We start from the raw sequence: 23184 nt of genomic DNA on the forward strand, positions 1-23184 counted from the left end.
CGGCGAGCCGCCCCGTCCGGGATGGAGGTGGGGGGGGTCAGCCCCCCGCCCGGCCAGCCACCCCGTCCGGGAGGGAGGTGGGGGGGTCAGCCCCCACCCGGCCAGCCGCCCTGTCCGGGAGGTGAGGGGCGCCTCTGCCCGGCTGCCCCTACTGGGAAGTGAGGATCCCCTCTGCCCGGCCAGCCACCCCGTCCGGGAGGGAGGTGGGGGGGGGTCAGCCCCCCGCCCAGCCAGCCGCCCCGTCCGGGAGGGAGGTGGGGGGCTCAGCCCCCCGCCCGGCCAGCCGCCCCGTCCGGGAGGGAGGTGGGGGGGTCAGCCCCCCGCCCGGCCAGCCGCCCCGTCCGGGAGGGAGGTGGGGGGGTCAGCCCCCCCGCCCGGCCAGCCGCCCCGTCCGGGAGGTGAGGGGCGCCTCTGCCCGGCCGCCCCTACTGGGAAGTGAGGATCCCCTCTGCCCGGCCAGCCACCCCGTCCGGGAGGGAGGTGGGGGGGGGTCAGCCCCCCGCCCAGCCAGCCGCCCCGTCCGGGAGGGAGGTGGGGGGCTCAGCCCCCCGCCCGGCCAGCCGCCCCGTCCGGGAGGGAGGTGGGGGGGTCAGCCCCCCGCCCGGCCAGCCGCCCCGTCCGGGAGGGAGGTGGGGGGGTCAGCCCCCCCGCCCGGCCAGCCGCCCCGTCCGGGAGGTGAGGGGCGCCTCTGCCCGGCCGCCCCTACTGGGAAGTGAGGAGCCCCTCTGCCCGGCCAGCCGCCCCGTCCGGGAGGGAGGTGGGGGGGTCAGCCCCCTGCCCGGCCAGCCACCCTGTCCAGGAGGTGAGGGGCGCCTCTGCCCAGCTGCCCCCACTGGGAAGTGAGGAGCCCCTCTGCCTGGCCACCACCCCGTCTAGGAGGTGTACCCAACAGCTCATTGAGAACGGGCCATGACGACAATGGCGGTTTTGTGGAATAGAAAAGGGGGCAAGGTGGGGAAAAGATTGAGAAATCGGAAGGTTGCTGAGTCTGTGTAGAAAGAAGTAGACATGGGAGACTTTTCATTTTGTTCTGTACTAAGAAAAATTCTTCTGCCTTGGGATCCTGTTGATCTATGACCTTACCCCCAACCCTGTGCTCTCTGAAACATGTGCTGTGTCCACTCAGGGTTAAATGGATTAAAGGCGGTGCAAGATGTGCTTTGTTAAACAGATGCTTGAAGGCAGCATGCTCGTTAAGAGTCATCACCACTCCCTAATCTCAAGTACCCAGGGACACAAACACTCTGCCTAGGAAAACCAGAGACCTTTGTTCACTTGTTTGTCTGCTGACCTTCCCTCCACTACTGTCCTATGACCCTGCCAAATCCCCCTCTGCGAGAAACACCCAAGAATGATCAATAAAAAAAAAAAAAGAAAGAAAGAAGAGCACAGTAAGATTTTCTGTGACCTATTGAAGTCCATAAAATTTATTGAAGAATTTCACATACAACCTAAATTTTTTGGTAACATTTAGTTCCAATCACAATAAATTATATCTGCAACTAAAAAAAAAAAAAAACAACAAAATGCAGATATAGAAGCAAGCTAGCTTCACTCTCCACAACAGAAAACCAAAATCAGGTATACAGTGCCAGCAATACCCCAGAACTCAAACATGAGGATAAGACAGTTCTCAGGGCCACAGAGAAATGAAAACACTCTGAGGAGACAGGAACAGAATTGGACTTCCATCTCTGTAACATTCCTTCCCCAACCTGCCTTGGCACCAAGCACATGGGAAATCTCCCTGACTCATGGTTTCTATGCTAAAAGAGGGATCATGCTGTATGATCTGCTTCCCCATCATCTTGGGCTCCCTGGCAGGAGAACTGTCCCTGCCTTAACCATGGAAAGCATTGGTGATACCCGAGGGCAGACATATCCTCAAGGACAGCCAGAAAAAAAGGAGAGAGGTGCCACTTCCACCCCCAGTCTTTTAGAAACTCTGCTCTGTAACTTAGCCAAAGGAGACACCAAATCAAAGTGGCTACTCAGCAGCACCACACTGCACGAGGTTCATTCCCCAGGTCCCCTGGGAACAGAGGCTGCCTAGCCAGCCTTCCCACACTAACGAGATATCCCTTTGTGGACCTCCCCCATTCAAGATGAGTGGCATTCTGATTGTTTACTAGAACTAAGGCAGAGTTGGGTTTAAGGTGCAGTCTAGTGCTGAAAAGAAGCAGTGACCTAGTGAAAGAAAAAAATAAATTTGCAGGTAAAATACAAAGACTCTCTAAGCAAATGTATCCAATAAAAACAGAAACAAGACAGAGGAGATGGGAATAAATAACTAATGCTTCAATGCCAAGACGCAGATGTACATCCACAAGAAACAACAGCAAACAAGGAATGAAGACCTCCCTAAACAGACAAAGCAAAGAACCAGTCAGTGAATGACCTCAGTGAGATGGCAATATATGAACTCTCTGACCAACAATGCAAAATAGCAGTTCTAAGGAAACTCAGTGATCTCCAGAATAACACAGAAAAAAATTCAGAAATTTAACAAAGAGATTAGAATAATTTTTTTTCTTTTGAGATGGGGTCTCACTGTGTTGCCCAAGCTGCAGTGCAGTGGCACAATCTCGGCATACCACAACCTCTGCCTCCTGGGTTCAGGCGATTCTGCCTCAGCCTCCTGAGTAGATGGGACTACAGGCGTGCACCACCACGCCCGGCTAATTTTTGTATTCTTAATAGAGACAGGGTTTTACCATGTTGGTCAGGCTGGTCTCGAACTCCTGACCTTGTGATCCACCCGCCTCAGCCTCCCAAAGTGCTGGGATTACAGGCGTGAGCCACCACGCCTGGCCAGATTAAAATAATTTTAAAAAATCAAACAGAAATCTTGGAACTGGGAAATACATTTGCTGAACTGAAAAATCCATTAGAGACTCTCAACAGTAGAATGAATCAAGCAGAGGAGAGTCAGTGAGCTCAAGAAAGGCCAGGCACAGTGGCTCACTCCTGTAATCCCAACACTTTGGGATGCCAAGGCGGGTGGATCACTTGACGTCAGGAGTTCGAGACCAGCCTGACCAACATGGTGAAACCCCCTTTCCACTAAAAATAGAAAAATTAGCTGGGTATTGTGGCAGGCGTCTGTAATCCCAGCTACTCGGGAGGCTGAGGCAGGAGAATTGCTTGAACCCAGAAGACAGAGGTTGCAGTGAGCCAAGATCACGCCACTGCACTCCAGCTTGAGCAACAGAGCAACAGTCAAAAAAAAAAAAAAAAAAATCACATGATCATCTCAATAGACTCAGAAAAGGCAACTGACAAAATCCAGCATCACTTTATGATTAAAATCCTCAGCAAAAACAGTATAGAAGGGACATACCCTAAGGTAATAAAAGCCATCGATGACAAACCCACAGCCAACATTATACTGAATGGGAAAACTTGAAAGCACTCTCCCTGAGAACTGGAACAAGACAAGAATGCCTACTTTCACCATTTCTATTCAACACAGTACTGGAAGTTCTAGCCAGAGCAGTCAGACAAGAGAGAGAAATAAAGGGCATCCAAATCGGTAAAGAGGAAGTAAAATTGTCACTAGTCACTGAAGATATTATCGTATACCTAAAAAACCCTTAAGACTCATCCAAAAAGCTCCTATAACTGGTAAATGAATTCAGAAAGTTTCAGCATACAAAATCAATGTACACAAATCAGGAGCACTGCTATACACCAATAGAAACCAAGCTGAGAATCAAATTAAAGAGCTCAACCCCTTTTAGAATAGCTGCAAAAAAAGCAAAATACTTAGGAATATACCTAACCAAGGAGGTGAAAGACCTCTACAAGGAAAACTACAAAACACGACTGAAAGAAATCACAGACGACACATATGGAAATACATCCCATGCTCATGGATGGGTAGAATAAATATTGTGAAATGTCCATAATGCCAAAAGCAATCTACAAATTCAATGCAATTCCCATCAAAATACCATTATCAATATTCACAGCACTAGAAAAAAAAATCCTAAAATTCAGATGGTACCAAAAAAGAGCCCACATAGCCAAAGCAAGATTAAGCAAAAATAACTAACCTGAGGTCATCACACTACCTGACTTCAAACTACATTACAAGGCTATAGTCACCAAAACAGCATGGAACTGGCATAAAAATAGGCGCATAGACCAATGGAACAGAATAGAGAACCCAAAAAGAAAGCCAAATACTTACAGCCAACTGATATTTGACAAAGCCAACAAAAACATAAACTAGAGAAAGGACACCCTATTCAACCAATGTTGCTGGAATAATTGGCATGCCACATGTAGAAGAATGAAACTGGATCCTCATCTCTCACCTTATGCAAAAATCAACTCAAGATGGATCAAAGACATAAATCTAAGACCTAAAACCATAAGAGTTCTAGAAGATGACATTGGAAAAACCCTTCTAGACATTGGCTTGAGCAGAGACTTCATGACCAAGAACCCAAAAGCAAATACAACAAAAACAAAGACAAATAGATGGGACTCAATTAAACTAAAAAGCTTCTGCACAGCAAAAGAAATAATCAGCAAACAGACAACACACAGGGTGGGAGAAAATCTTCGCAAACTATGCATCCCACAAAAGACTAATATGCAGAATCTACAAAGAATTCAAACAAATCAGCAAGATAAAAACAATGCCATCAAAAATGGGCTAAGGATGTGAATAGACAATTCTCAAAAGAAGATATACAAATGGCCAACAAACATGAAAAATGCTCAATATCAATAATTTTAGGGATATGCAAAGCAAAACCAGAATTCGATAAGACCTTACTCCTGCAAGAATGGCCATAATTTAAAAAATTTAAAAAAAATTGATGGAATGTATCTCAAAATAATAAGAGCTATTTATGACAAACCCACAGCCAGTATCATACTGAATGGGCAAAAACTGGAAGCATTCCCTTTGAAAACGGGCACAAGACAAGGACCCCCTCTCTCACCACTCCTATTCAATGTAGTGTTGAAAGTTCTCATCAGGGCAATCAGGCATGAGAAAGAAATAAAGGGTATTCAATTAGGAAAACAGGAAGTCAAATTGTCCCTGTTTGCAGATGACATGATTGTATATTTAGAAAACCCCATCGTCTCAGCCCAAAATCTCCTTAAGCTGATAAGCAACTTCAGCAAAGTCTCAGGATACAAAATCAATGTGCAAAAATCACAAGCATTCCTATACAGCATTAACAGACAAACAGAGAGCCAAATCATGAGTGAACTCCCATTCACAATTGCTACAAAGAGAATAAAATACCTAGGAATCCAACTTACAAGGGATGTGAAGGACCTCTTCAAGGAGAACTACAAACCACTGCTCAACAAAATAAAAGAAGACACAAACAAATGGAAGAATACTCCATGCTCATGGATAGGAAGAATCAATATCGTGAAAATGGCCATACTGCCCGAGGTAATTTATAGATTCAATAATATCACCATTAAGCTACCAATGACCTTCTTCACAGAACTGGAAAAAACTACTTTAAACTTCATATGGAACCAAAAAAGAGCCCGCATTACCAAGACAATCCTAAGCAAAAAGAACAAAGCTGGAGGTATCAAGCTACCTGACTTCAAACTATACTACAAGGCTACAGTAACCAAAACAGCATGGTACTGGTACCAAAACAGATATACAGACCAATGGAACAGGACAGACACCTCAGAAATAATGCCACACATCTACAACCATCTGATCTTTGACAAACCTGAAAAAAACAAGCAATATGGAAAGGATTCCCTATTTAATAAATGGTGCTGGGAAAACTGGCTAGCCATAAGTAGAAAGCTGATACTGGATCCCTTCCTTACATCTTATACAAAAATTAATTCAAGATGGATTAAAGACTTAAATGTTAGACCTAAAACCATAAAAACCCTAGAAGAAAACCTAGGCAATACCATTCAGGACATAGGCATGGACAAGGACTTCATGGCTAAAACACCAAAAGCAATGGCAACAAAAGCCAAAATAGACAAATGGGATCTAATTAAACTAAAGAGCTTCTGCACAGCAAAATAAACTACCATCAGAGTGAACAGGCAACCTACAGAATGGGAGAAAATTTTTGCAATCTACCCATCTGACAAAAGGCTAATATCCAGAATCTACAAAGAACTCAAAAAAATTTACAAGAGAAAAACAAACAATCCCATCAAGAAGTGGGCAAAGGATATGAACAGACACTTCTGAATAGAAGACATCTGTGCAGCCAACAGACACATGAAAAAATGCTCATCGTCACTGGTCATCAAAGAAATGCAAATCAAAACCACAATGAGATACCATCTCACACCAGTTAGAATGGCAATCATTAAAAAGTCAGGAAACAACAGATGCTGGAAAGGATGTGGAGAAACAGGATCGCTTTTACACTGTTCGTGGGAGTGTAAATTGGTTCAACCATTGTGGAAGACAGTGTGGCGATTCCTCAAGGATCTAGAACTAGAATTACCATTTGACCCAGCAATCCCATCACTGGGTATGTACCCAGAGGATTATAAATCATGCTACTATAAAGACATATGCACACGTATGTTTATTGCAGCACTATTCACAATAGCAAAGACTTGGAACCAACCCAAATGTCCATCAATGATAGACTGGATTAAGAAAATGTGGCACATATACACTATGGAATACTATGCAGCCATAAAAAAGGATGAGTTTATGTCCTTTGCAGGGGCATGGATGAAGCTGGAAACCATCATTCTCAGCAAACTATCACAAGGACAGAAAACCAAACACTGCATGTTCTCACTAATAGGTGGGAATTGACAATGAGCTCCCTTGGACACAGGGCAGGGAACATCACATGCTGGGGCCTGTCAGCGGGTGGAGGGCTGGGGAAGGGATAGCATTAGGAGAAATACCTAATGTAAATGAGTTGATGGGTACAGCAAACCAACATGGCACATGTATACCTATGTATCAAACCTGCATGTTGTGCACATGTACCCTAGAACTTAAAGTATAATAATAATAAAAAAAGAATTGATGTTGGTGTGGATGTGGTGCAAGGGGAACGCTTTTACACTGCTTGTGGGAATGTAAACTAGTACAACCACTGTGGAAGACAGTGTGGAGATTCCTTAAAGAACTAACAGTAGATCTACCATTTGATCCAGCAATCCCACTATTGGGTATCTACCCAGAGGAAAAGAAGTCATTATATGAAAAAGACACTTGCACATGCATGTTTACAGCAGCACAATTCTCAACTGCAAAAATATGGAACCAGCCCAAATGCCCATCAATCAACAAGTGGATAAAGAAAATGTGATATATACTTATATATACACATATACATACACACACACATATACACACACACCATGGAATACTATTCAGCCATAAAAAGGAATGAAATAATGACATTCACAGCAACCTGGATGGAATTACAGACCATTATTCTAAGTAAAGTAACTCAGGAATAGAAAACCAAACGTTGTTATGTTCTCGCTTATAAGTGGGAGCTAAGCTATGAGGACACAAAGGCATAATAATAATACAGTGAACTTTGGGGACTCAGGGGGAAGGATAGGAGGGAGGTAAAGGACAAAAGACTACACGTTGGGTACAGTGTACACTGCTCAAGTGACGGGTGTACCAAAATCTCAGAAATCACCACTTAAGAACTTATCCATATACCCAGACACCATTGTTCCCCAAAAGCCTATTAAAATTTTCAAAAAGGAATAAAAATCCTTTTTTTTAAAAAAAAAAAAAAGGCACAGAGTGGCTGAATAAATAAGACCCACCTCTATGCTGCCTACGAGAAAGGCACTTCACCTATAAAGACATGCAAGTTCTATGTGCTAATGAAAAGAACGTGTATTCTGCAGCAGTTGGGTGAAATGTTCAGTAAACGTTAGTTGGGTCTTACATTTCCACGCAACCAGAAAAAGATATTCCATGCAACTGGAGACCAAAAAGAGCAGGAGTAACTATACTTACATCAAATAAAACAGACTACAAATCAAAGACTGCAAAAAGAGACAAAGAAGGTCACTATATAATCATACAGGGATCAATTCAGCAAGAGGGTTGTAACAATTATAAATATCTATGTATTTAACACTGGAACTCCCAACTACATACAGCAAACATTAATAGATCTAAAGGGAGAGACAGAATGCAATAGCCGCAGGAGACTTCAACATCCCATTCTTAATAATGGACAGATCATCCAGACAGAAAATCAACGGAGAAACATTGGACAGTTCAATTACAAACTCGACCAGGCCTTAATGACACTTACAGAACCTTCATCCAACTGCAGCAGGTTACACGTTCTTTTCATCAGCACACAGAACATTCTCTGGAACAGATCATATCTTAGGCCACAAAACAAGTCTTAACAAATTCAGAAAAGATAGAGATCATTAAGAGGTATATTTTCTGACCATAATGGAATAAAATTAAAAATCAGTAACAAGAGGAAACTTGGAAAATACACACACACAACATGCTCCTGAACAACCAATGAGTCAGGGAAGAAATTAAGAAGGAAATTTAAAAATTTCTTGAAACAAATAACATGAAAATACAACATACCCAAATCTATGGGATACAGCAAAAACAGTACTAACAGGGAAATTTATAGCAGCAAAAGCCTGTATCAAAAAAATAGAAAGACTTCAAATAAACAACCTAACAATGAACCTCAAGGAACATAAAATTAGGAGAAGGAAAGAAATAATAGAGACCAGAGCAGAAATAAATAAAATTGAGGCTAAAAACATCAGTCATTAAACTATTATCAACAACTATACGCCAACAAATTGGAAAACCTAGAAGAAATAAATTCCTAAACACATACAAGCTACCAAGTACAAACCATGAGGGAACAGAAAGCCTCAACAAACTAATAATGAATAACAAGGCTGAAGCCATGATAAAGTCTCCTATTGAAGAAAAGCCCAGGACTTAATGGCTTCTTTGCTGAATTCCAGCAAACATTTAAAGAAGAATTAACACCAATTCTACTCAAGTTCTTCAAAAAACTTGAAGAGGAGAGAATACTCCCAACTCATTCTACAAGGCCAGCATTACCTCGATATCAAAATCAGACAAAGACAAAAGAATTAAAAAAGAGAAAACTACAGGCAATATCACTAATGAATGTAAAGGCAAAAATCCTCAACAAAATAGTAGCAAACCAAATTCAACAACACGTTAAAAAGATCATTCACCATGATCAAGCAGGATTTATCCCAGGAATGGCAGGATGGTTCAACATATGCAAATCTATAAATAACCCATATGGTAACTTCAATAGATGCTAAAAAAGCATTTGATAAAATCCAACTTTCCTTTATGATAAAAACTCTCAACAAACTGGGTATAAAAAGAACATAGCTCAAAATAATAAAGGCCATATATGGCAAACCCACAGCTAACATCATACTGAATGAGGAAAAATTGAGAGCCTTTCCTATAAGATCTAGAACAAGACATGGATGCTCACATTCACCACTTTTATTCAACATAATACTGAAAGTCCTGCCAGGGCAATTAGGCAAGAAATAAGGGCACACGAATTGGAAAGGCATTAAGTCAAATTAGCTTTGTTTGCAGATCACATGATCTTATATTTAGAAAAACCTATTGACTCACCAAAAAGCTCTTGGAACTAATAAATGTATTCAGTAAAGTTGCAGGATACAAAATCAACATACAAAATCCATAGCATTTATATATGCCAACAGCAAGCAATCTGAAAAAGAAACCAAGAAAGCAATCCTATTTACAATAGCTACAAAGAACATAAAATACCTAGCAATCAACTGAACCAAAGAAGTAAAAGATCTATACAAGGAAAACTATAAAACATTGATGAAAAAAATTGAAGAGGGCACACAAAAATGGAAAGATATCCAAGCTCTGTAACTGGAAGAATGCCATTAAAGTGACAATAATACCCAAAGCAATTTACAAGCTCAATGCAATCCCTATCAAAATACCAACGACATTTTTCATAGAAACAGGAAAAATAAATCCTAAAATTTATACAGAATCACGAAAGACCCTGAATAGCCAAAGCAATTTTGAGCAAAAAGAACAAAGCTGGAGTCATCACACTACCTGATTACAAAGCATATTATTAATACAAAGCTATAGTAACCAAATCAGCATGATACCGGCATAAAAACACACAGGCCATGCATGGCACAGAATCAATAACCCAGATATAAACTCACACATTTATAGCCAGCTCATTTTCAACAAAGGCACCAAGAACATACAATGGGGAAAGGACAGGCTCTTCAACAACCAGTGCTGGGAAAACTGGATATCAGCATGACTGAGAAAACTGGATATCCATATGAAGAAGAATGAAACTAAACCTCTGTCTCTCACCATACACAAAAATCAAATAAAAATGGATTAAAGACTTAAATCTAAGACCTGAAACTGTGAAATTACTAGAAGAAAGCCTAGGGGGAAACACTCCAGGACACTGGTCTGGGCAAAGACTTTTTTCTGTAATACCTCAAAAGTAAGGCAACCAAAGCAAAAACAGACAAATGGGGTTACATCAAGCTAAAACGCTTCCGTGAAGCAAAGAGAATAATCAGCAAGTTGAAGAGACAACCCACAGGAGGAGAAAGTATTAGCAAATTATTCATCTGACAACAGATTAATAACCAGAATATATAAGGAGCTCAAACAACAATATAGCAAAAATCCCAAAGAATCCAATTTTAAAAATAGGCAAAGATCTATTTCAAAAGAGACATTTCTCAAAAGACATAAAATGGCCAACAGGAATATGAAAAAAATGCCCAAGATCACTAATTATCACAGAAATGCAAATCAGACCACAATGAAATAGCATCTCTAGTTAAAATGGCTTTTAATTAATTAATTATTTATTTATTTATTGACGGAGTCTCACTCTGTTGCCCAGGCTGGAGTGCAGTGGCGCTATCTTGGCTCACTGCAAGCTCTGTCTCCCGGGTTCACACCATTCTCCTGCCTCAGCCTCCGGAGTAGCTGGGACTACAGGCGCCCACCACCACGCCTGGCTACTTTTTTGTATTTTTAGTAGAAACAGGGTTTCACTGTTTTAGCCAGGATGGTCTTGATCTCCTGACCTCATGATCCACCCGCCTCGGCCTCCCAAAGTGCTGGGATTACAGGCGTGGGCCACCGCACCCAGCTAAAATGGCTTTTATTAAAAAGATGAAGAATAATGGATACTGGCGAGGATGTGGAGAAAACGGAACTCTCGTATACTACTGGTCAGACTATAAATTAGTACAACCACTATGGAGAACAGTTTGGAGGTTCCTCAAAAAACTAAAAATAGAACTACCATATGATCCAGCAATTCCACAATACTGGGTATATATCTAAAAGAAAAGGAGAGAGCCATCTGCACTTATGTGTTTATTGAAGCACTAGCCAAAATATGGAACCAACCTAAATTCCCATGAATGGGTAAGGAAATGTTGTATATATACAAAATGGAACATTATTCAGCCATAAAAATGAATGAAATCCCATCATCTGCAGCCACATGGACAGAACTAGATGTTATTATGTTAAGTGAAATAAGCCAAGCACAGAAAGACAAATATTGCATGCTCTTACTCATATGTGAGAGCTAAAGAAATGGATCTCATGAATATAGAGAGTAGACTGGTAGTTACCAGAGGCCAGGAAGTATAGTGAGGAGGAGGGCATGAGGAAAGGTTGATTAATGGATATAAATATATGGTCTGATGGAAGAAATAAGACCTAGTATTTGATATATCAGTAGGGTGACTATAGCTTACAATAACCTATTATATAATTCAAAATAGCTAGAAGAGAATAATTTGAATGTTTTTAACAAAAAGAAAGGACAAATATTTAAGGTGATGAATATGTGAATTACACTAATTTGTTCTTTCCAAATTATATGAAAGCATTAAATTACCATAAGTACCCCCAAAATACGTACATTATACAATAATACAAAAGTAAAGTTATTTTTAAAAACCTAAGTCAATGCAGTATTAGCTTTAAAAAAAAAAGAAAATAATTTCAGCTTGGCATTAGGAACAGATTTTGACCGAATGCTCACTCATTCATTTCAATGAACAAATAACTAGTGAGTGGCTATAAAGTAGCAGGCACTGTTCTAGGTGCCTGAGATACCACAGTGAACGACAACAACAAAAGTCCTGAGCTTACAGGACTCAAATTTTACTTGGGAAGACAGGGGTATGGGACCAGGCTAAAACCACAAATGTGGAATTTAATTATTAATTGGTATACAGATGATATTGAAAGGCATGATTCTGTATAAGCTCACCAAGCGAGTTTAAACAAGAAAGCAGTTGCGGAACCAAGCCTCCGAGCACCACAAGGTGAAAAGTCGTGAAGGTAAGTGGGAACTAACAAAGTAGACTGAGAAGGAGGAGCCTGTGTTGTAGGAGGCAATCCAAGAAAAAGTGATAATCCAGGAATAAAGGCAGACTTTTCTTACTACCTTTTCAAAGATATACAGAAGTAACATCCTGAAGTGGAACTTGAGCTCTGGAGGCAGAAGAGCTAGGCTTGGATGGTAGTTCCTCCAATTATTATTGGAGAATCTAGAGTGTTCAACCATTATAAATTTCGGTTTTCTCAACTATAAGGTGGGGAAGATGATAAACATTTATCTTACTGGGTTATGATTAAAAAAATGAAAAAATACAGGTGAAAATTCTAACTAGTAAAGTGCTATATAAATTCGTTTGTATTTTTAATTACAGTGTGTTCTGAAAGATTTCTAGGTAAAGATGGCAGAGTGAAGCAAAATCACACTAACTCAGTCTTTTAAATGCCTCTCAAATAAAAAGTTTTTTAAAAGGAAAAAAACTTCACCATTTACTAAACAGTAAAGAATTATAATTGCATACTATAAACTTTGAAAAGTAGCAGCCAAGAATAGGAACACAGATTGTAGTCAAGAACCGAGATTCCTGGCTGGGCACAGTGGCTCACGCCTGTAATCCCAGCACTTGGGAGGCCGAGGCAGGTGGATCACGAGTGAAGAGATCAAGACCACCTTGGCCAACATGGTGAAACCCCATCTCTACTAAAAATACAAAAATTAGCCAGGCGTGGTGAGACGCACCTGTAGTCCCAGCTACTCAGGAGGCTGAGGCACAAGAACCACTTGAATCTGGGAGGCCGAGGTTGTAGTGAGCTGAGATCACACCACTGCACTCCAGCCTGGGAGACAGAGTGAGACTGTGCCTCCAAAAAAAAAAAAAATTTGTAAAAATAGGTGAAAAATGTTTTGACTTTCTCACATACTAAACAGATTGTCTTGTGTACCACAGATGCACACATCTCACTTTGGAGATTAATGCTGTTTGGAGATTAATTAATGGCAACACACATTAATCACTAGAAAACCACTTTCTCTGTAACTGAGCTTCCCTCTCCCTCTCCACCTCCCCCCATAATACCCAAGAAAATACATTTTGGTGTAGCATTCATTTGAAATGAAAAGCAATTAAAGAAAAATTGCTGACTCACATCTCTGGAGAACCTGGCTGAGGCTGTCCCGCATTGTGTCTCTACATTTGGGAAGAGTATGTTCATTTGTTTCATGGATCATGTTCTTCAAATTTTCAAGAACTCGCATTTCTCGAAGACCACGTTTTTCCTATTAAAAGAAAAGAAAGTAGATGACTAATAAATATGGTGTCTTTTCCTTTTTTTTTTTTTTTTTTGAAATGGAGTCTCGCTCTGTCGCCCAGACTGGAGTGCGGTGGTGTGATCTCGGCTCACTGCAACCTCCGCCTCCTGGGTTCAAGTGAGTCTCCTGCCTCAGCCTCCCAAGTAGCTGGGACTACAGGCTCCCGCCATCACATCCAGCTAATTTTTTGTGTTTTTAGTAGAGATGGGGTTTCACTGTGTTAGCTAGGATGGTCTCGATCTCCTGACCTTGTGATCCGCCCACCTCGGCCTCCCAAAGTGCTGGGATTATAATCATGAGCCACTGCGCCCGGCCATATTGTGTCTTAAATCTTAGTAATTACTTTCTTTCTTTCTTTTTTTTTTTTTTGAGATGGAGTCTCGCCCTGTCGCCCAGACTGCAGTGCGGTGGCGCTATCTCTGCTCACTGCAAGCTCCGCCCGCTGGGTTCACGCCATTCTCCTGCCTCAGCCTGACGAGTAGCTGGGAATACAGGCGCCCGCCACTACCCCCGGCTAATTTTTTATATATTTAGTAGAGACGGGGTTTCACCGTGTTAGCCAGGATGGTCTCGATCTCCTGACCTCGTGATCCACCCGCCTCGGCCTCCCAAAGTGCTGGGATTACAGGCATGAGCCACCGCGCCCGGCCTAAATCTTAGTAATTACTTTCTAAGATATCCACCCAGGTTTTGGTTGTTAGGTTATGACTTATTACTGAAAATTTATGCAGCTTTCTTCTAATTATTTGGCAATAAATGCCTCATAACCCAGAGGCATTTTTAAAATTATGAAATGCTCCAAAAGTTGCAAAATGAGCAATATTTTTATAGCAATGTTAAAAAATTGGCAAGAGAAATACTAAAAGAACCAGAAAAATGGTCCAGATTGCCACATATTTTATTAGAAGGAAATTAAACACCCCAATCTGATCTTAAATTTCATTTTGTCATTCTAACTATCATACAGCTTCTGTTATTATGTGCTATATTTTTTATCTGATTCCTTTTCTTTTCTCAAAATAAAAATGGGTAGTAAAAGTAATATGTAGATACTTCCCTATATAGAAAAGAACACTGAAGGCCTGAGGCTATTATCATTAGAAAGGCCTCCTCATAAGGTTGGCCCTGGTTGGGGGCTGGAAACTTGACTAGTAAACAGTTCCCTACGTTGGTATAAAACCCTTCCATAAATTATAAAAGTGGTTCACTGTGCCTAAATGGTTTACACCAAGCTTGTCCAACCCACGGCAGACAGGCTGCAAGCAGCCCAAGACGGCTTTGAATGCAGCCCAACACAAATTATAAAACTTCCTTAAAACATTATGAGATTTTTTTGTGATTTTTTTTTCTTTTTTAGCTCATCAGCTATTGTTGCTGTTAGTGTATTTTATGTGTGGCCCAAGACAATTCTTCTTCTTCCATTGTAGACCAGGGAAGCAAAAAGACTGGACACCCCTGGTTTACACAAACAATGTGATTAATGTTGAATACCTCTTTCCTTCTGGAAGTCTGAAAATGCTGTATGTGCTAGGCAGAGGATGCCTCCTTGACCAGCCCCCAATAAAACCCCTGGACTCCTAGGCTCAGGCAAGCTTCCCTGTAAGATTACACTTTACATGTGTTGTCACAACTTGTCACAAGGGGAATTCAGTGCATCCTGTGTGACTCCACTGGGGGAGGACTCTTGGAAGCTTCTACCTGGGTTCCTCCAGACTGCTTCCCAAGCACCTTTTCCCTTTGCTGACACTGCTTTGTATTCTTTTGCCATAAAAGAGCTTGCCACAAGTATGGCCATATACTGACTCCTGTGAGTTCTTCTAGTGAATCACTGAACTTGTAGGTGGTTTTAGGAACCCCGAAAACATCTCCATTCCAGAAAGTAGAGCAAAACCACTCTCTCTGCCCAAAATGAGGGTGGGTTATACTTAGTAACTTGCTTCCAAAGAATAGAACAGGGAAAGGGAAAAATATTAACATTATAGTAGAGAAAACTAGCAACATGATACTAGAGAAAACTAGCAAATGCAATAATACCTCAACCAAGCCAAGAAGGTTCATATTATCAGTGGTATCGTGTTGACAGCATGCACCCACTGATGTAATGTGATAAGGGTACTTCATCTCTGTGGTATTCTTTCCCAGTACCCATAACCCCACTCTAGTCATGAGAAAAACAACAGACAAACCCAGATTGGATACCTAGCCAGTACTCAAGACTTATGCAAAGGTCATAAAAAATAAGGAAAGGCTGAGGAACTGTCACAGACCAAAGACTAAGGTGGCATGATCATTCAATGCAATGTGGTACCCCAGATTAGATTCCGGAACAGAAAGGGGACTGTAATAGAAAAACTGGTAAAATTCAAATAAAGTCTGGTGTTTCATTAACAGTAATGTATCAATGTTGGTTTCTTAGCTTTTACAAATGCAGCATGGTAATGTAAGAAATTAAATAATGAAAGAAATTGGGTGAGGTGTTGATATGGTTTGGCTGTGTCCCCACCCAAGACTCAGCTTGAATTGTATCTCCCAGAATTCCCACATGTTGTGGGAGGGACCTAGGGGGAGGTAATTGAATCATGGGGGCCGGTCTTTCCCATACTATTCTCCTGATAGTGAATAAGTCTCTGATGGGCTTATCAGGGGTTTCCACTTTTGCTTCTTCCTCATTTTCTCTTGCTACCACCATGTAAGAAGTGCCTTTCAGGCCAGGCGCGATGGCTCACGCCTGTAATCCCAGCACTTTGGGAAGCTGAGGTGGGCAGATCATGAGGTTAGGAGTTTGAGACAAGCCTGGCCAACACGGTGAAACCCCATCTCTACTAAAGATACAAAAAAATTAGCCAGGCGTGGTGGTGCATGCCTGTAATCCTAGCTACTCAGGAGGCTGAGGCAGGAGAATCGCTTGAACCTGGGAGGTGGGGGTTATAGTGAGCCAAGATTGTGCCACTGCTCTCCAGCCTGGGCGACAGAGACTCTGTCTCAAAAAAAAAAAAAACAAAGAAAAAAAGAAGGAAGTGTCTTTCGCCTCCCGCCATGATTCTGAGGCCTCCCCAGCCATGTGGAACTGTAAGTCCAATTAAACCTCTTTTTCTTTCCAGTCTTGAGTATGTCTTTATCAGTAGAGTGAAAACAGACTAATACAGTAAATTGGTGCCAGTAGAGTGGGGCGTGGCTGAAAAGATAGCAGAAAATGTGGAAGCAACTTTGGAAATGAGTAACAGGCAAAGGTTGGAACAGTTTGGAGGGCTCAGAAGAAGACAGGAAAATGTAAGAAACTTTGGAACTTCCTAGAGACTTGCTGAATGGCTTTGACAAAAATGCTGATGGTGATACGAACAATAAGGTCCAGGCTGAGGTGGTCTCAGATGGACATGAGGAACTTGATGGGAACTGGAGCAAAGGTGACTCTTGTTATGCTTTAGCAAAGAGACTGGTGGCATTTTTTCCTTGCCCTAGAGATCTGTGGAACTTTGAACTTGAGAGAGATCATTGAGAGTATCTGGTGGAAGAAATTTCTAAGGAGCAAAGCATTCAAGAGGTGACTTGGGTGCTGTGAAAGGCATTCAGTTTTATAAGGTAAGTGGCGCATAAAAGTTTGGAAAATCTGCAGCCTGACAATGCAAAAGAGAAGAAAATTTCATTTTCTGAGGAGAAATCCAAGCCAGCTGCAGAAATTTGCATAAGTAACAAGGAGCCAAATGTCAATCCCCAAGACAATGGGGAAAATGTCTCCAGAGCATGTCAGAAGTCTTCATGGCTGTCCCTCCCATCACAGGGCCCAGAGGCCTAGGGGTAAAGTGGTTTGTGGGCCAGGTCCATGGCCCCCATGCTGTGTGCAGCCTAGGGACTTGGTGCCTCATGTCCCAGCCACTCCAGCGGTGGCTGAAAGGGGCTGACATACAGCTTGGGCTGTGGCTTCAGAGGGTGGAAGCCCCAGGCTTTGGCAGCTTCCAAGTGATGTTGAGCCTGTGGGTGCACAGAAGTCAAGAATGGAGGTTTGGGAACCTCTGCCTAGATTTCAGAAGATGTAAGGAAATGCCTGGGTGTCCAGGCAAAAGTTTGCTGCAGGGGTGGGGCCCTCATGGAGAACCTCTGCTAGGGCAGTGCAGAAGGGAAATGTGGGGTCGGAGCCCCCACACAGAGTCCCTACTGGGGCACTGCCTAGCGGAGTTGTGAGAAGAGGACCACCGTCCTCCAGACCCCAGAATGGTAGATCCACCGACAGCTTGCACCATGCACCTGGAAAAGCCGCAGACACTCAATGCCAGCCTATGAAAGAAGCTAGGAGGGAGGCTGTACCCTGCAAAGCCACAGGGCTAGAGCCTCCCAAGACCATAGGAATCTACCTCTCGCATCAGTGTGGCCTGAATGTGAGACCTGGAGTCAAAGGGGATCATTTTGGAGTTTTAAAATTTGATTGCCCCACTGGATTTCGGACTTGCATGGGCACTGTAATCCCTTTGTTTTGGCAAATTTCTCTCATTTGGAACAGCTGTATTTACCCAATACCTGTACCCCCATTGTATCTAGGAAGTAACTATCTCGCTTTTGATTTTGCAGGCTTACAGGTGAAAGGGACCTGCCTTGTCTCAGAGGAGACTTTGGACTGTGGACTTTTGGGATTAATGCTGAAATGAGTTAAGACTTTGGGGGACTGCTGGGAAGGCATGATTGGTTTTGAAATGTGAGGACATGAGATTTGGAGGGGCCAAAGGTGGAATTATATGGTTTGGCTCTGTCCCCACCCAAATCTCAACTTGAATTGTATCTCCCAGAACTCCCATGTGTTGTGGGAAGAACCCAGGGGGAGGTAATTGAATCATGGGGCCAGTCTTTCCCGTACTATTCTCATGACAGTGAATAAGTCTCATGAGATCTGATGGGCTTATCAGGGGTTTCTGCTTTTGCTTCTTTCTCATTTTCACTTGCTGCCACCATGTAAGAAGTGCCTTTCGCCAGCCACCATGATTCTGAATCCTCCCCAGCCATGTGGAACTGTTTAAGTCCAATTACACCTCTTTTTCTTCCCAATCTTGGGTATGCCTTTATCAGCAGCATGAAAATGGACTAATACAGGGGTACATGGGAATTATCTGTACTATCTTTGCAATTTTTCTACAAATCTAAAATTAAAATAAGAAGTTACTAAAAAAAAGAGTGGTAAACTTGACTATGAAAAAATAATAGGCTAGATATGTTACTGAGGTTCTTTATTTTTTTTTTTTGAGCCATTCTTATAAGGCCAGTTTCTTACTTTTTCTAATTTTCCCATAATAAAATATTAACAACTTATACAAAAGTTGTGAGAGAATAATATAACAAACTCTCATATACTCCAAGCTTCAACAATTCTCATGACTGATTTTTTTCCCCTCCACAATGTTCCATACCTCATTCCCTCTAGATTATTTTGAAGCAAATCCTAGAAAGTATATCATTTCAACTGTTAAATATTTCAACCTGTATCTTTTTTTGTTTGTTTGTTGTTGTAGAGACAGGGTCTTGTTCTGTCGCTGAGATCACACTACTGCTGGAGTGCAGTGGTGTGATCATGGCTCACTGCAGCCTTGAACTCCTGGGCTCAAGCAATCCTCCTGTCTCAGCCTCCCCATAGCTGGGAGGACAGGTGCACACCACCACACCTGGCTCATTTTTCTTTTTAAAAAATTTTTTGTAGAGACAGGCTCTCACTTTGTTGTCCAGGCTGGCCTCAAACTCCTGGGCTCAAGCAATACTCCCACCCTGGACTCCTGAAATCCTGGAATTACACGCATGAGCCACCATGCTTGATCTCAACATATATTAATATCTTTAAAACAAGAGACTTGCCTTAAACAAACAATAAGACCACCTCTCTCTCTCTCTCTCTCACACACACACACACACACACACACACAGAGTCAACAGTAATTTTTTTTTTTTGAGACAAGGTCTGGCTCTGTTTTCTAGGCTGGAGTGCAGTGGCACAATCTTGGCTCACTGCAACCTCTGCCTCCCTGGCTCAAGCAATCCTCCTACCTCAGCCTTCCAAGTAGCTGGGGCTACAGGCGCACATTATGACACTTGGCTAATTTTTCTATTTTTTATAGAGACAGGGTTGTCCCATCTCTCTATAAAAGACATTTGTTGACCACGCCTGGCCAACAATTTTTTAATATCAAAGTAGTGTTCACATTCCCTCAAATGTCCTATAAATGTTTTTTATCCCCCAGTTTGTTTGAACCACAACCTAAACGAGTTTTATATACTGCAATTGATTAATATGTTTCTTAAGTCCTTTTTAACCAATAGATTTCCCCTTTCACTTTTTTCCCTTGCAATTTGTTGGAAAAAAGTGAGTCATTTGTTCTGCACAGTTTCCCACAGTCTGTTGTTTGCTGAATGAATCCCCATGGTGTAATTTAACATACTCCTTTGTCTGTTCTCTTTCCTGTAAATTAGTCGTTAGAACTAAAGCCCTGATCAAATTCAGGGTTCTGTTTTTTGTTTGCAGGAATTTTTCAGACATGGGTTGTATACTCTCAACAGCATCTTGGTAGCATTCTGTCTTTGTTTACTAGCAGAAATACTCTATGAGGAGAAACCGCCCCCATCAGCAACTTGGTTACTCTGAGGAATATTCACATACAAAAGGCAAGACAGAACACTTGATTCTTTCTCCCGTATTTACTAGTTTCAAAAATAATGAGTTGGCTCCCTAGTATCCACTAAAGGTGATTAGAAAGGTTTTTTGCTTGTTTGTACATATCCCTATGACTCATAGATTTAGAGATATTTGAAGTTTTTCAATCCATTGCAGTATTTCTCACAGGACAAACGCAAGGCCTTTTGCACCAGATAATTGGTACTCAGATTATCCCAGCTTTGTCCAGTGGGAGCCTATTCAAGCTGGCTCTGGAATGCTTCAGACAAAACTCTAGTATTTTGTAGTAGCTCATTTGCTTTCTGGCATGAGCTGATGCTCCAGGTTCATCCTCTCCATCTCCTGCTCTGGACTTGGAATGAGCAGGTGTCTAACTCCCACTGGGATGTAGAAATGGAATTCGGAGACTGAGCACTCAGGCTGCTCACTTTTATTGAGTTGGTCATTGTTTCTAACTTTTCAGCGGACAAGGCTAGGAAATACGTATTCTTAAAAAAAAATAGATATATCTTGAGTTCATACTGATAGTCAAACTTAAAGACCATAGAATTTCTAATTACCCTCTTCTGTCTTATCTGTTTCTTTCCAGTTATCAAAACACCAACATAATTGTTTTATCGCTGATTCAGTCAAGTCATAATACCAATACTAGCATCAACAAAATGATTACTAAAATAAGAAATTTAATATATATTTTTTAACTTTTTGTTTTGAAGGTATATTTCACTAGGATGTAAAGTCAAATCATTGTGCCTTGAAATTATGTGGAAGAGTTGGCTGGGCACGGTGGCTCACGCCTGTAATCCCAGCACTTTGGGAGGCTGAGGTGGGCGGATCACCTGAGGTCAGGAGTTCAAGACCAACCTGGCCAACATGGTGAAACCCCATTTCTACTAAAAATACAAAAATTAGCTGGGCATGGTGGTGTACGCCTGTAATACCAGCTACTCAGGAGGCTGAGGCAGGAGAATCGCTTGAACCCACGGTGGCAGAGGCTGCAGTGAGTTGAGATCACACCACTTCACTCCAGCCTAGGCGAAAGAGACTCCGCCTCAAAAGAAAGAAAAGAAAGGAAAGAAAGAAGAGGAGGGGAGGGGAGAGGAAGGGAGGGGAAGGGAGGGGGGGAAAGAAAGACGCCAGGTACAGTGGCTCATGCCTGTAATCCCAGCACTTTGGGAGGCCGAGATGGGCAGATCACATGAGGTCAGGAGTTCGAGACCAGCCTGGCCAACATGGTGAAACCCCATCTCTACTAAAAATATAAACATTAGCCGGGCGTGGTGGCAGGCACCTGTAATCCCAACTACTCGGGAGGCTGAGGCAGGAGAATCACTTGAACTTGGGAGATGGAGGCTGCAGTGAGCCGAGATCACGCCATTGCACTCCAGCCTGGGGGACAAGAGCAAGACTTCATCTCAAAAAAAAAAAAAGAAAGGAAAGAAAGAACATGGAACAATTTCTCTCTGAGTAGCAATGTCACCATCCAAAAACACAGGCTTTTTTCTGTAAATTTTACTTGATTTTTAGGAATTGCTCTTTAAATTTAAAATTTAAATTATGTAAAACATTTATATGGCTCCAAAACTATATCTGTAAAACAAAATACATTCAAAGAAGTGTAGCTTCTACTCCTATCCTTTGCATCCTATCTCCTCCATAGCTTTCCCTTTAGGTAATTAACAACTTATCCAACCACTGTTTTAAGTACATACATGCATATATAAATGCATACGTGTCAATGTGTATATAATTATGTATATGCTTTTTTTTTTTTTTTTGAGATAGGGTCTCACTCTGTTGCCCAGGCTGGTGTAGAGTGGTGTGATTCTGGCTCACTGCAACCTCCGCTTCCTGGGCTCAAGCGATCCTCCCGCCTCAGCCCCCAAGTAGCTGAGAGAACAGGCACAAGCCACTATGCCCGACCAATTTTTGTATTCTTTGTAGAGACGGGGTTTCTTCATGCTGCCCAGGGCTGGTCTCAAGCTCCTGAGCTCAAGCGATCCACCTACCTCAGCCTCCCAAAGTGCTGGGATTACAGGTGTGAGCCACTGTGTCCGGCGGATGTATATACTTCTAAGTGTACGCAAGCATACCTCACTTTACTATGCTTTGCAGATACTATGTTTTTTACAAATTGAAGGTTTGTGGCAACGCTGTTTCAAGCAAGTCTATTGGTGCCATATTTCCATCAGCATGAGCTCACCTTGTGTCCCTTTGTCACATTTGGGTAATTCTCATAAAATTTCACAAGTTTTCATTATTATTACACCTGTTAGGGTGATCTGTGATCAGTGATCTTTGATGTTACTGTTGTCATAGTTTTGGGGCGCCACAAACCACAATCACATAAGACCATGAACTTAATCTATGAATGTTGGGTCTGTTCTCATTGCTCACTGACTGGCCATTCCCCCATCTCTTTCCCTCTCCTTGGGCCTCCGTATTCCCTGTGACACACTGAAATTAGGCCAATTAATAACCCCACATGGCCTCTAAGTGTTCAAGTAAATAAAGAGTCATAAATCTCTGACTTTAATCCAAAACTAGAAATGATTACACTTAGTGAAGAACGCATGTTGAAAGCCAAGGCAGGATGAACGCAAGGCCTTTTGCACCAGATATTTAGCCAAGATGAGAATGGAAAAGAAACTTTTTTTTTTTTTTTTTTTTTTTATTGAGACAGAGTCTCACTCTGTCACCCAGGATGGAGTGCGGCGGTGTGATCTCGGCTCACCGCAACCTCTGCCGCCCAGGTTCAAGCAATTCTCATGCCTCGGCCTTCCAAGTAGCTGGGACTACAGCCGAGTGCCACCATGCCTGGCTAATATTTTTGTATTTTTAGTA

General features: G+C 42.1%; 1 protein-coding gene across 1 annotated transcript in view; it reads right to left on the bottom strand.

Annotated features, from left to right (window-relative positions):
• The window catches only part of BLOC1S5 (biogenesis of lysosomal organelles complex 1 subunit 5), a 54419-nt gene that overhangs the window by 17510 nt on the left and 13725 nt on the right, over nt 1–23184 (bottom strand). The window contains exon 3 of the mRNA XM_004043256.4: nt 13532–13661. Within this exon, the coding sequence (XP_004043304.3) occupies nt 13532–13661 (130 nt within the window). The remainder of the gene's footprint in view (nt 1–13531; nt 13662–23184) is intronic.

Source organism: Gorilla gorilla, chromosome 5 (genome assembly GCF_029281585.2).
Source record: "Gorilla gorilla gorilla isolate KB3781 chromosome 5, NHGRI_mGorGor1-v2.1_pri, whole genome shotgun sequence".
Classification (NCBI taxonomy): domain Eukaryota; kingdom Metazoa; phylum Chordata; class Mammalia; order Primates; family Hominidae; genus Gorilla; species Gorilla gorilla.